The 16,253-nt window shown below is 33.1% G+C and overlaps 1 protein-coding gene across 1 annotated transcript; it reads left to right on the forward strand.

The window, feature by feature from the left end:
- The first annotated feature begins 618 nt into the window (after positions 1-618).
- LOC144567087 (receptor-like protein EIX2) lies at positions 619-8,297 on the forward strand. Its single transcript, XM_078317141.1, has 2 exons — positions 619-631; positions 4,795-8,297. Exons 1-2 carry the CDS (start codon positions 619-621, stop codon positions 7,638-7,640), a joined length of 2,859 nt encoding a protein of 952 aa, XP_078173267.1. The 3' UTR covers positions 7,641-8,297.
- The last annotated feature ends 7,956 nt before the right edge of the window (positions 8,298-16,253 follow it).

Here is a 16,253-nt window from a genome sequence, read left to right on the forward strand (position 1 = left end):
TATATAAGTTTAACTTGTATTATATTGATAACAAAGGCTTTAAAATTAAAGATGATTTTTTAAAAAAGTAAATTGAACTTTAAATGGACAAATTTACAGGTTGGTCCGAAACTTGGAGAATACTAGAAGCATATCGAACCACCCCACTTAATCTAATTTGAAGCTTGCAGTGGGAGGGACACCTAGCTAATTTCTTCGCTGCTCTTTTTCTCAGATCTTTTTTTATTCTGAAGGATTCGAAACTTTTCCTTTCTTAAGCATCTTTCTGTGATGTACGGTCTGTTCTTCTTCGTTTTCTATTTTTTTTTTGTTAATTAGTCATTTTGCATAGTTATGTTAAAATTATACAGACAAGATTGTTTACTCTGTGTGGTGATTGGAAATTTCTACTCCGTATGGCGGACGGGAATTTCAATTTCGTTTTTCCTATAAATCAAAATTTTATAACTTTTCGGGGTATTAGATTTTTTTTTTTTTTTTTTTTCTGTAGGATTCAAAACATTTTTTTTCCGCAAGCGTCTTTTTGTGATGCATAGTGCAGCATGTTACACGAATGCCCGGGCGGATTATAGTAGTCAGTATCAACTGCATCATGTCAAATGCATGGAATGTGCAACAATGAACCTTGCAGGTCTGCATAGGTAGTGATTGGCGAGTCCACGTAAATGTAATTATTTCAATTGCCATTTTTGTTTGACTGGCGTGTGAATGTAATTATTTCAATTGTCATTTTCATTTGACTGGTAAGTGAATGTAATTATTTCAATTGTCATTTTTAATTGTTTGACTGGGGAGTGAATATAATTATTTCAATTGTCATTTTTGTTTGATTGGCGTGTGAATGTAATTATTTCAATTGTCATTTTCATTTGACTGGTAAGTGAATGTAATTATTTCAATTGTCATTTTTAATTGTTTGACTGGGGAGTGAATATAATTATTTCAATTGTCATTTTCATTTGACTGGTAAGTGAATGTAATTATTTCAATTGTCATTTTTAATTGTTTGACTGGGGAGTGAATATAATTATTTCAATTGTCATTTTCGTTTGACTAGTGAGTGAATGTAATTATTTCAATTGTCATTTTTGTTTGATTGACGAGTAAATGTAATTATTTATTGTCATTTTTATTTGACTAGTGAGTCCATCTAATTATATTGTCATTTTTACTTAAATTAAAACAAATTTGACGTACGACGATCCCAAAACCTGATCAAGCTTGTGAAGAAATAATAATTTGAATACTTTTTTAATAAGAAGTATGACAGATTTTTTATCTCAAAACCAGAGATCATTTGTGTTTCTAGAGTTATATATATATAATGATAGGTTTTGGTGTTATTTTCTTCTATCTTGATTGTTCTATGATGTGCTTCAGTTGGGAGATTTTCTCTAACTTTTTATGCATTTAAACATTGTCTATTTAATTAATTTTTTATTTTTATGGATAAAAAATGCATGTAAGTGAGAGTTGCCTCAATCTGAAGAGCTGTACAATTAAAAGCTCGTGGTTCATGAGCCGCTCGAACTCAGATTGAAAACGAATTCGTTAATAACTCATTTGTTAAAAACTCGAATTATCATGGCTCGAGTTGTGTAACTCGATTAACTCACGAGTTGAGTTCGAGTTGAACTTAGCTTGCTCATTATAACTCAGACTCAATTGAGTACCTGCTAGTTCCAATGAGCAATATATACGAGTTTGTACTTTCGGTATAAATTTTATAAATGTACACGATTATGTTTGTACTTGTGAAATAGTGATTACATGGGCAAACAAAACTTAAATAATAACACAAGAGATACCATCTATCTGTCTTTCAACTCTAAGTTCCTTAAAATTCAACAGTTCAACAGTTTAAAATTCAAAGTGCTAGACTTTTCAATTAGAGTCAACTCTTCTAGCTCGTTATTTTCCTTAATTGAATTCGAGTTACCCTTGACTGAAGCTAACTCAGCTCGGACCGACCACACATTAATCAACCTCTTTGGGCCCCTCGTGAAAATATGGTATGTGGCACTCATTCCATATCCAATCTCTTCCACGATGATGTAATCTCGTTTTGAAAGGAGAGAACCAAAGAATTTTCCAAGAAAACCGAACCACATAATTTTTGTAATAAGTAGTAGTTATAATGCTTAATTTTAATGAAATAATAATCAAATGTTATAGAAAGAGATGATCATATATAACCATCCGGCAAATTCGCCTTGTACATGTTTTTCTTTGTTTAACGAAATTTTAGTTGGCACTTTGCCTGCTTTTTCACAAAAAATAGAGAATTTTGTAATTATTTTGTCGACGATTGACATGATTGTCTAATAATTTTATTACTATTAAAATCATCTCGATCAATCTGTTGGATTACCTTAGCATCAAAACCGATATTTTAATTAATAGAAAAATAAATAAAAATAATTCGAAATATATAGGAGTAGATTTCTAGAAAAAAATTTAAATATATGAACGGTATCATTCTGTCTAGCTAATTTCATCATTAATCACGCAAAATCATTAAAAAAAAGATCCTGGATGGAATAGTCCAACCCGTACAATACTATTCATAATTTTTTTTCCTTCTTCGTTGTTCTTCTAACCCCCTAAAAAATAATGAACAGTACTAGACGGGATGGAATATTATCCCGTTCAAGAAACATTTTTTTTTTAATTAGCGAGTTTGCGTGGTTAGAGACCCGAAAATTAGCTGGACGTGATGGACGGAATAAACCATCCAATTCTACCATTATTTAAAAATTTCACCAAATCCTACTCCTATTTTCATTTTTATTTATTTATTTTCTATTAATAAAAAAAATAATATCCCTAACATCAAATTCTATGATTTTTGCCCATTTTTGTTCTCTGAATATGTAGTGATATATAGTCACAACGTGCCATGCGCGTGCGATCTTGTTGTAAATTTCATGTAGAAGAATACAATTACTTATTTTTATGCTAACAATAGAAAAGCTTAATTTATTTATATATGTAAATTTTGATATTTAAACAGTTAGTTTTCGTACATGTTGTTTTACTAATCAAAACTTCCAGAACATGTAGCTTTCATCTGCAATTTTCATTAGTCAATCCATTACTTGAACAAATTTATGCGGTTGTCGGACAATCAAGAAGAGGTTTCACTATATATAGAAAATTCAGCAATTGAAGTCTCTGGTCAAAATAATAAATACTTTATCAATTACATTCCAAATTTGTGAAAAAAATTTGATAACAGTTTGTAATTTTGTTTGTACGTGTTACATTGCCGTGAAAACACTGCTTTTCTAGTTTGATTCATTAATAATGTAAAAGGCATGGCAGGCCAATACATCAAAAGTATTAAGTTGCAAATTAGTTGTGCCTGTATATCATTTGAAATAAAAGCATAATTTCTGATGAAGTACCATTTATATGACTAGTACCACAGAATTTTATTTATAAAAGCCTTCGACTTTATATTCCTTCCGTTCCATGCAAAAACAATCTATAAAAAAAAATCATCAAAGATTAAATAATATAACAGTCGGATTAGTGTTTTTTTAATAATTAGTTAACATTTGTATTCTCGAAATAAATCTTGTGGAACATTTGTCACGACCCCGCTGCTGGGCTAGGGATCGCGACAAGAGAGGCACCCTTGCATCCATTCTTCATCTCGTCAACCTACATCGCAAACAAAAAATAACAAATAATAAACAATACAAAGTCAGTTACAAAGCTCAGTAACCGGTTATTTAACGACACGTTTCTCAATAATTAGCTTATTCAAACACCCATTCAAATAGACTAGATTAATTTACACAAATTAATATCAAATTATGCCTCAATATTTAACGATGATAGTACCTGGGTCTAGGTTATCAGTAAAACAAGTCACACAGTATTCACACTTTTGGAATGTCTTCCACAGACAATTCCCACATTCACAATACACACAATCTCATCAGTTCAATCAAATTCGAACCTCAGACCCGCTATCCCGTTAAATATGTCCTCATAATTCAATACCCAGTTCAATCATCCAATTCAATCATACAAATCAAAAACACAGATTATAGAGAAGTCTGGTTATCTGTTAGCGATCAATCCAGAAAATTCAAGTCAAACTACAATGATTGTTCAGAATCAACGCAACGTAATTGGAATTTCAATCGAACATATAATCAAATAAAATAAATATCAAAAGATTTCTCTTCATTTTTCTTTGTTCTTTCTCATTTCTCTTTTTTTCAATCTTTATTTCATTTTCACTGATGAATTTAAAAAGAGAGAGGGATGATTTTATCCATAGATCGGTCAACAGCATGCAGTAGGAAATTTTACCATGCATAAGCCACGTGGAACTAGTGCCATCTCATTTTTTTCCTTTTTTTTTTTCAAAGTTTAAGATTTTTACATTAGTAACTTTAAAAATGTGCAAAATTATAAATAACTCCAATATAAATTATAAAAATATAATTAAAATTATCAGATGTTACAACATTGCACTGGATTAATTATAAGTAGGCATAAGGCTCGCCTCCAGGTAAATTAATTTCATCTTATAAAAAGTTGGATGATCACTACATGATTTAAGAAAAATATACGTGTGAACACTTTCTTAGAGCTATATGTATCACGAATTGTTGTGTCATAGTACTGACTTAGTACCTCAAAGAGTTGACGTTTCCTGGTGTCTCAGTACCTTGCATAATTAATCTCAGGATATCAACGCAACACCTAGCTACTTGTATAAGTAGGTGCAACTAGAAGACTTTACTGAACCATTGAGAGCTTCTCACATTAACTAAGGATGCACTATTCCTCACTCAATTTCCTCCTCCTCTTATTCATTCAAGCATGAGAGAGATGCACTGCTTGAATTCAAAGCTGGTGTCAATGATACGAGCAGTTGTTTGGCTTCATGGAGTGGCGAAAAATGCTGCAACTGGGCAGGGATCCGTTGCAACAATCAAACAGGTCATGTTGTCAAACTAAACCTTCAAAATACCTATGTAGATTACTCCTTTGATGATTGGATCTACCATAGTTTGGTAGGAAAAATCAGCCCATCTTTGATATTTCTTAGTGATCTCAAACACTTGGATCTCAGCTTCAATAATTTTAATGGGAGTAAATTTCCAGAATTTATCGGCGCATTTAGAAACTTAAAGTATCTCAACTTGTCTTATACGTACTTATCTGGAACGATACCTCCTCAACTTGGGAACCTTTCTAGATTAATGTACTTGGATATTAAGAATTATGTTGAATACGAATACCTCCACAACCAATTTTCTACTGTTTATATGTTGAACACGGATACATGGTGGTTACCTAATCTGAGGAATCTAAAACATATGGAAATGTCAGGAGTTGATTTTAAAGATTCAAATGATTGGGTGGAAACTTTGAACAAACTATCATCACTTGAAGTGTTAGTTTTGTCCGAAAACAATCTAACCCATATTCCACAATCAATCCCTTTTGTGAACTTCACGTCCCTCAGAGTGCTTCATATTTATTATCAAAACTTCAATACCACCATACCCAATTGGGTGGGGAATCTAACTTCTCTGAACAAACTTGCACTCAATTATAATTCACTTGTTGGCATGGTACCACCACTACATAGTCTAACAAAATTAACCGACTTATCTTTATGTGGCAACAATATAGAAGGTGATATTAGGGAGTTATTATTGGGAAAGTTGTCAAATTACACATTGGGGAATCTGGAGTATTTAGATCTTTCGTCAACTAACTTATCTGGAACTTTGACCGGGTGGATAACGGACATGACAAGTGTAACTCATCTTGACCTTAGCTATAATAACCTAAGTGATACAATACCAATTGATATTGGAAATTTAACAAATCTTGTCTATCTTGATCTTGGTTCTAACTCCCTCACAGGACTACTATCAGAAACTCATCTAATTAGTTTGTTAAAACTAAAAACTTTATACCTCGAATATAACAACATAACTATTTTAGTTGATAGTGATTGGACCCCTTCTTTCCAACTGAATAGTATCGATTTGAGTTCATGCAAACTAGGGCCAAAATTTCCCTCTTGGCTCCGAAGACAAGTAGAAATTCAGTCTCTATACCTCACAGACATAGGAATTGATGGTAGTATACCTGATTGGTTCTGGAGTTTATCTTCACTTAGCAGCCTTCATTTGTCAACAAACTTACTTAGAGGGAAGTTACCAGCCAGCTTGGTACACATGACCAAACTTATGTATATGGATTTGAGTAATAATCGGCTTGAGGGAAAAATACCATTTCTTCCTACAAGTTTGATGATGCTAGATCTTTCTAATAACTCCTTATCAGGACAACTGCGTAAAAACCATAAGTCACCATATAAGAATAAATCGATCGTCTCGAACAATAACACTGTTGAAATTGTAGAGTTGTTTCCTTGTGGATTACCTAATTTGTATGATCTTGATCTCTCGAGTAATAATTTATCAGGGCATCTTCCTCCTTGCTGGTCTAACATCAGTTCCGTAGTAAATCTTGCAAATAATAGGCTCTCTGGAGTTGTGCCCAGCTCTTTGAGTTGTTCAGTCACACTAAGAGTGCTTCAGCTTGCAAACAATAGTTTAACTGGAGAGTTTCCAATTGATTTGCAATTTTGCAATGGATTACAACTGCTTGATCTTGGAGAAAATAATTTTCAAGGGACAATACCAGATTGGGTAGGAGAAAGCTTTCAGCAGTTGCAAATTCTAAGGTTGCGGTCCAATTTATTTTCTGGTAATATCCCAACCAAATTGACACAACTCAATAATCTACTATTCTTAGATCTTTCCAACAACTACCTTACTGGCCCACTCCCAAGAGGTTTGAATAATTTTACTTCGATGAGTCAATTATTCTCATTGACAAATTATTATTATGATACGATTGTAATTGTAATTACCAAAGGGTTGATCCTTGAGTATGATTCTCAAGACTTTTTATTTTTGAAGAGTATGGATTTGTCAAACAATAATATAACAGGTGAAATACCTAAGGAGATAGTTGTTCTTGCCGGTTTATTTAATCTAAACTTGTCCCACAATCAGTTAATAGGAAACATTCCACTTGAAATTGGAAATATGACATCTCTAGAGTCACTCGACTTCCACAAGAATAACCTATCAGGGACTATCCCACAAAGCATATCCACTTTATACTCTTTGGCGGTGCTTAATTTTTCTTATAATAATCTATCTGGGAGCATTCCAAATGGGCATCAGTTGCAGACGCTTAATGACCTATCAATCTACAGTGGCAATCCATACCTATGTGGACCCCCACTAGAGACGAGTTGTGACAGCAGTGTGAGACTTTCTCAGAGTGATGGTAACAACAATTCCAATTCAAAAATTACCGATGATAGGGACAAGTGGTTGTATTTGTTCATTGAGTTTGGGTTTGTGGCGGGATTCCTACTGGTGTTTTTCATTCTACTATTCAAAGTAAAGTGGAGGTATACTTATTTCCAGATGGTCGATAGTATGCTTGAGAGGGTATATGTTATGGGTGTTATAATACGAAGACAAAAGAATTGGGTCGTAGCTCATTATAATTGTTTGTGGCGGAATTCATCTCCAAATCATCGCTGTACTCTACAATTGATTAAAAGTCAAACCGTGAGTTGAAGGGTCTCATTTCTGAAGCTGCTCTTTTATCTGTTAAAAAGGAAGGCTCATCTTCAAGTTCTTTTCTTGAGTTTTTTCACTTCTTTAATTCACCAAAATACACTTGATAATCTCATAGATTAGTGTATGAAATTGTGAGAGAGTGTGAGATAGAATGTTATTGGCATGATAATCTTCTTATATTGTAGAACTCTTTATTATAGTGATTTTGCGCCGTGCTCCCGTGGTTTTCTCCCGAAAGGGTTTCCACGTAAAATCTTGTGTCTCTATTTTATTTATGTGCTTGATTGTTTGTTGTTGTTGATTTCTTGTGTGTCTTTCAAATTTTTTTATTTGGTCAGGTATTGGTGTATGCAGTATGCTCATAGGATGTTTGATGAAATTACTCACTGAATGCTTCTGCGATTGTCCCAAACAATTAGTATCAGAGCATGTTGGACTTTAATTAGCATAGGAGTGATTGAAGCTTGAATGTGGTTAAATTTGAGCGTGTATTTGTGATTCTACATGATATGTGGTGTAGAATAGAGAGGGTGAATGCACATATTTGCAATTGTTCTACATTTATTATTTCCATAGAGGACTACGGTGCTACGGTTCAATATTCAAGTTTTCAAAATCCAAACGGTTGATCCGAAATGTTCATCTTATTCTCCATATTAATATGTGTTTGGAGGCCAAATTTTATATTTTTTGAAAATTATTTACTATTTTTTTAGATAGGTAGAAAATCAGTTGATCTAAAAAATTCTGCACCATTCAGAAGTGGATTTCAGAGTTAATGGAGAAGTCTATTTTTTTTTCTAAATTGAAAAAGACTATACAAACTATTCCATAGAGAAATCATAATTAACAGGTAGATGGAAACAGAAAATTAAGCTTGCCTGCGGAGCGTACTTGATTGGGTCTCAACGCGTGAACAGTAAATTGATGGGGGAATTTCATGTATATGAAACTCAAAATTACATATTTCCTCCTCTAAAATTTAAAATTACATATTTTCCCCTCTAAACTTCAAAAACTCAATTGTATTTTATATTAAAACACATTCTAAATTTATAAAATACATATTTTACCATTTTATCAAAAAGCATAAAACACCCATATGACCCGAATTTGAATCTAAAGGTTTCTATACTGTCCGAATTGCTTTAAGATTCGTGCGCGATAGATCAGCATGCATCTTGAAGCTAACACGCACAAATATTAAAGCAGCATGCACATATCTTAATGCAATACACAGATCAAAATGGCTTTGAGATTCATGTGCGCTAGATTAGCACAAATCTTGAACCGAACACACAATAATCTTATTGCGATGCATGTGGATCAGATGGTAGAGAAATCCTTTAGATTCAAATTTGAGTTCGATAGGGCGTTTTATATTTTTAATGACGGGTAAAATTGATATTTTATAAATTTAGAATGAGTTTTAATATAAAAAGGGGTAAATATGTGAGATTTTGAAGTTTAGAGGAGATACATAATATTAAATTTAGAGAGGGAAATACGTAATTTTAAAGTTTTTAGGGGTATACATGAAATTCTGGTATCATGGCTGTTAATAGTGAAAACTGGGCTTAAAAAAGGAAGCAGGCCCGAAATTCATCCATCAAAACGGGCCTGCAATTAATTTTCCAAACCAATGCCTGTTGACGAAGGCAAGCTTAGCTTCTGCAAACGTTTTGAGTCCAGGCTAAAAATCACAGGAACCAGTCGAGATGTCCGCGCATTTGGCCCTTCAATCCGAGCCGTTAAAAATAGACAAAGGTTTTGGACAAATGTTTGTTTGGAGGATTGAATAACAACTATGTTCTGAAAACCCATCTTACAAGTGCTAATGTTAGCTGGTTTACGGTTGCTGTTATGAAAACTGTTTGCAATGAAGGTGTTCGATGAAAATCCCAAGTGACTAATGGAATAGTTGGATGGAAGAATTGAGGGTGAAAAAATAGTATCAAAAGAAGAAAGAGGGAAAAAAAAAATTAAATAGTTAATGACAACAAAACTGTTGGGGGACTAACTCTTAAGCCATATAGATATATAGGTGGTTTAAATTTAGAGGCGTAATTTTAAAGTTATGCCAAGTTAATCAGACCTGATATTTTCATAAAATAATTATGCCAAGTTAATCCGCATTTCATAAAATAATTAATGCCTAAACCCCTTATTCTATTTGGGCTTCAACCAAACAGGCAAACACCACTTCTCTGGAAGTGAAACAACCCAATTAAAACCACATAACACTATTATCAACCTAATAAAAATAAAATATTATAAAAAAGGAAAAAAGATTACAAATTCAACCGCATAACACTATTGGTCTATTATCAACCAAAGGCATCACTACAAATTAAAATAAGAATGAATAACATAACATGGCCGACCAACATATCTAATTAGAACTAGTTATTCATTTTGGCTTGATAAACTCATCCGGTACGATATTTTCCGATATAAATCATTTAAATTTGTCTCAAAGCATATACTAGGAACTATCTAATTTTGTATTTCATAACGTGCATTTTATATGAAACTTATTTAGGCTGGTTTGGTTTACTGCAACTAATACCAATTCCAAGCAACTTTTTTTTTTTTGTGAAAGTCACTTCCAATTTCTGGCGGTGGTTGAAGGGAGGAGTGCATGGGAGGGTAATGGCAGGAAAGGAAAACAAAAGAAGAACAGAATAAAATAAAATAAAAAGAGGTAGAGAGAGGTTGAAGATGGGGTTACTGCTACTCATACAAAAATACGGTTGAAGAGAGGAACTAAACCAAACCAAATTTGGAAACAGTTTGCTGGTTTGGTTTCCTGCCATTATAATCTGGTATTCATTGGTTCGGATTGGTCAAAACAGAAATAATTTAAATATTGTTTGACGATATATTAAGATTCCTCACTTTTCATTGAAATTCCAAATGATTTGAAGTACGATGAAATATAAATGTGAAATGTTATCATCTTTAATAGACATGATATGTGAACAATATAAATCATGCTTATAATGTTAGATTTCAAATTTAAAAAGTACTTTTAAAGAATGTTATCATCTTTAATAGACATGACTAGTGAGGGCATCTAATTATATTGTCATCTTTATTTAAATTAACACAAATTTGACGTATTGTCGATCCCAAAACCTGATCAAGCTTATGAATAAATACTAATTGGAATAAATTTTTATATAAGAAATATGAGACATAATTCAGCAAAACTTCTGCAGCTTGAAAATATATAATGTCATAATTAGAAATGTTTTTGTTTTTGTCAATTTATGTACATATAATATATGCGGAGATGATTTTGGCTTCTAGAGTTATACATATAATGATAGGTTGTTGTGTTATTTTCTCTATCTTGATTGTTCTATATATAAGTGCTTCAGTTTGGAGGTTTAAGTTCAGTGAATGGAACACAATTATGTGGATTAAGTTTAAGCAAAGGGTGGGATGATAAAGGATACTTGTTTCAGTGCATTATAGTGAAAGTGAGGGCTTTGAGCCAAGTGGTGCCCGTTTTGACAAAACTTGCCACAATTACATCACTGGGGCAAGCCTGGAAAGCCTGCTCCATCGCCATAATGCTCGGAAGAAACTGCTCAAATTGCCAATAACCTTTGTATTTCCGCATGGGATTTATGAGCCATCCTTCTTCTTTTGGGAGTGTAAGAATTAGCTCTTTGTATTTGATATCTACTTCTTCAATACTCGGAAGGTCCTGTAGGGGTCGACGAGACCTCAGTATTATTGAGTCGTCTCTTTCTTCATGCTTAGGAGGATTGCAATTGGATGTGATGGTGGAATTAGTGGTAAGTGAAGGATTGCTCATGGTAATATTGGAAGCTATTTTTTTTAAGGTTTTAGTTCGTTTCCAATGGATTGGCCTAAAATAGAAAGTAGTATATATAGTACCAAACCAATCATGCAATTATATAAAAAACGTTATCTAACTACTACATGTACATTAAGCAATAATAATTCAATTATTGTGAGGTTTGGCCGGGCACTTCCTGTAGTCTTCTTTTTTATGAGAATAATATAATAAACACATATGCAATTATTAGGTTGTGTAAGCTGTCTCAGAAAAGCATATTGTATATGTGTCTAATGAAGCCACTAATATCATACAGAACGAATTAAACCGTTTTTTTTTTTTTTTTTTTTACTTTTCAAACAAAAAAAAAATTAACTCTGTACCACCCAAAAAAAAAAACCTCGAAGCAATCAACAAAGCCATTATGTGGTTGCCTATTTCGACATTATTGTGGATAAAAAAAAAAGGCCATAACCATTAGTAGTTGTAGATTAAAAAAAAATTAACATCCCATATATGAAATGAAAAGCAAATTTGACAATTAATTTATTAAATGAATCAACACATTAATTTCCACATTGCAACAATTTAATTTAATTTTAAACAAATACCCTTTAAAATAATAATAACAATCTAAATTATTGACATTTATTTTGGACATTATATTAATTTTGACAACTAATTATTTGAATAAAAATAAATTAGTTTTGAGGCCAAAGAAATCCAACAAAAAGGGCAAATGAAATATCAAACTTTAGGTGGACGTAGTTATTGATATGACATGTATTCCAGATAATTCGCAAAGAGATCTACACGAATTAGTTGAAATTTAGTTGAAATTTTTTATTTTCGACAATTAGTTATTTTTGGTCATGATTGCACCGACAACCTCTCTCTGCAGCTTACTTACGGAAAATGAACCTTTCTTTGTCCATCATTGGAAGTATAATGTTAACAGAATAACCTTATAATGTGACAAAATGAATAAAATAGGCAAGCCAGCAAATGCATCATTGGAAGTATAATGAATAAAATATACATGCCAGCATTAGGTTTGGTTACTTATTTGACAAGTTGCTAGTGTATTTGGTTCGGTGAAGTTATTTTATTTAGCAAGTTGCTAGTGTATTAATTAGGTTCGGTTGGCTTCCGAAAAATATCAATCAAATTCATATAAATTAAAAGTAATAAAATATGATATCCTACCAGCAGTAGGTTTGGTTACTTTATTTAGCAAGTTGCTAGTGTATTTGGGGTCGGTGAAGTTGGCTTCAGAATAATATCAATCAAATTCATATAAAGTAAAAAATAATTAAAACGGATATCTGACAAATCTCACCTACTTCAATATGTATCCGCACAATCCCTTACAGCTCACCTTTCAGGGCCTCTCTGAGACTGCAATCACCTTTTATGGTCTATCTGACAAATTCAAAGCAGCGACTGTATCTTCAGTAATATTGATACGCTCAAAAGTAATATTTTTCTGTCAATGTACTCTCGCGAATAGTCACTTTTTACCTTCACAAATAGTGGTCTATTTTTGCTTGGAATGACATTAAACAATATGTTTCCATTTGCGTAAATCAGTTAATGCAATGGTATTAAACTCAACAAAGATAATATATAAATGTTTAGGAGCAGCAAATAAGCCGTGACAACAAGAACTGCTGCAGAAGAAAGGAGCTTTTTCAATAACCTATGGATACACCTTTTGGGCCAACGATTAAATAATCAACGGACCTCATGACTATTTCGGCAATTGATTGCCAGAAAAGAAAGGAACTTTTCCAATAGGCCGAAATTGACGTACGTACAACACATCAAATTAAATTGGATATGATAACGTACTTTTGTTTGATTACTTGCCATTAATAAAGTCGATCATATTAATATACTATTATTGAATTAGAAAGAACAAATGAAGAGGTGCATTCATGATTCTCTCTGTGTAAAATTCTATAAACAAATTTCATGGAAGGAAAAATTATCGGATAATCAATGAAAGATTTGAAAAGTCTGAATGTCAAAGGATTCAAAGGGATGGCCATAATCATTGTCTAATTAGTATACATAAACTTGAAACTTCTAATCTATTATTCAATTAGAGAGTAAAAAACAAATTTCTTTTATATGATGCAGTTACATTATATAAAAGGTAGATTAACTTGTGGGTAGCAAGCAGCCACCTACGGTTGGTAGCTGACTGGTGTATCAAGCATGGATCACTGCTTGTAGAAGTGTAGCCAGGAACTAGTTCAGGGATAGCATAAAAAAATGAATTATAGGTAGCCAAAAATTGAATATTAAAGTAGTTAAAAGCTCACATACATATGGGTCTAGGCTTAATTTTCAAATATCCAATTGAAGGTGTTTAATTGGAGCAATCTAGTAGTATCTCCAATTGGCAAGATAATAGGGTATTTACAACTTTAATACAATGTTCCAATTGAATATGCTTGAAGCACTCTAGTAGTGCCTCTAGATAGCAAGATAATGGAGCATTTACAACCCTAATACAACACTCCACTTGATGGTATTTGGAGCACTCTAGTAGTGTCTCCAGATGGCAAGCTATTTGGATATTTACAACCCTAATACAACACTCCAATTGAAGGTGTTCGGAGCACTCTAGTAGTTTCTCCAGATAGCAAGCTAATAGGGCATTTACAACACTGATACAACACTTCAATTGATGGTATTTCAGAGCACTTTAGTGGTGCCTCTATATAGCAAGATAATAGGGCATTTACAACCCTAATAAAACACTCCAATTGAATGTGTTTAGAGCACTCCAATGGTTTCTCCAGATGGCAATATAATAAGGCATTTACAATCTTAATACAACACACCAATTCAAGGTGTATTAGGAGCACTCTAGTAGTGACTCCATATGGCAAGATAATAGGGCATTTACAATCTCAATACAACACTCCAATTAAATGTGTTTGGAGCACTATAGTAATGTATCTATATGGCAAGATAATATGATATTTACAACCCTAATACAATACTCCAATTGAAGGTGTTTGGAGCATTCCAATACTATCTCCAGATTGCAAGATAATAGAGCATTTACAACTCTAATACAACACTCCAATTAATGGTGTTTGGAACACTCAAGTAGTGTCTCTATATGGCAAGGTAATAGGGTATTTACAACCCTAATACAACATTCCAATTGAATGTGTTCGGAGCACCCTAGTGGTATCCCTATATGGCAAGATGATAGGATATTTACAACCCTAATACAACACTCCAATTGAAGGTGTTTGTAACATTCTAGTAATGTCTCTAGATGACAAGATAATAGGGTATTTACAACTCTACTATAACACTCAAATTGATGGTGTTTGGAGCACTATAATAGTGACTCCAGATAGCAAATAGGGCATTTACAACCCTAATACAACACTCCAATTGAATGTGTTTGAAGATAATAAGGCATTTACAATAAGGCATTTAGTAGTGTCTTTATATGACAAGTTAATAAGGAATTTACAATCCTAATACAAGACTCCAATTGAAAGTATTTGAAGAACTCTAGTATTTTCTAAAGATGGCAAGATAATAGAGCATTTACAACCCTAATACAACTCTCCAATTGAATATATTTGTAGCACTCTAGTAGTGTTCCTATATGGCAAGATAATAGGGCATTTACAACCCTAATACAACACTACAGTTGAAGGTGTTTAGAGCACTCTAGTAGTGTCTCCAATTGGCAAAATAATAGGGCATGTACAACCCTAATACAACACTCCAATTAAAGGTATTTGGAGTACTCTAGTAGTATCCCCAGATGGAAAGATAATAGGGCATTTACAACCCTAATGCAACACTCTAATTGAAGGTATTTGGAGCACTCTAGTAGTGTCTCTATATGGCAAGATAATAGGGCGTTTACAACCCTAATACGACACTCCAATTGAAGGTGTTTGGAGCACTCTAGTAGTGTCTCTAATTGGCACGATAATAGGGCATTCACAACCCTAATACAACACTCCAATTAAAGGTGTTTGGAGCACTCTAGTAGTGTCCCTATATGGAAAGATAATAGGGAATTTACAACCCTAATACAACAGTCCCATTTTATGTGTTTGGAGCACTATAGTAGTTTCCCTATATGGCAAGATAATAGGAAATTTATAACCCTAATACAACACTCCAATTGAAGGTGTTTGAAGTACTCTAGTACTGTTGTACCCTAAAATGATGCTAAATAAACTTATGGAAAATTAGCAATATACAGCCTCAGGTCCCTGGAAGTATAAAAATTTCACAGACAAGCCCTTTTCAGCCATAATTTCTTCATTTCAAGTTCAAATCGACTCAAATCAGTTCCAAATAAACCTAAATCCAATTTTCTACAATTCTAAGTAGTAATTGAACATGTTTAAGCTTTAGTCATAACCTGAAATGCCCAAAATACCCTTTCTTGACATATTTTTGTAAATGAAATATAAAAATGATATTTAAACATGTCTTTCCAAGTTTAAATCATATAAATGCATATGCACATGCACATAGGACCAAGATAAGTGTCCGAATCATGTCCAAAAATGTCGAGAACCTTTTAAATGACCAAATGAATCTTACATGAGCCCTCTTTAGCCCCAATTACCCAGTTTACATCAAAATAGGCGTAAATCCTAGAATGAACGAGGTATTCAGCACTGACCTGAAAGGTCGTCTAACGTAATTAATGACGGGGGCTTATGCCTGTAGCGAGTTAAACATCCCCACAACCAATAAAACCCCGACAGGCAGATTATCAATTGTAGGCCCGTCATAAGGGT

This window comes from Carex rostrata, chromosome 2, assembly GCF_964058835.1.
Source record: "Carex rostrata chromosome 2, lpCarRost1.2, whole genome shotgun sequence".
Classification (NCBI taxonomy): Eukaryota; Viridiplantae; Streptophyta; class Magnoliopsida; order Poales; family Cyperaceae; genus Carex; species Carex rostrata.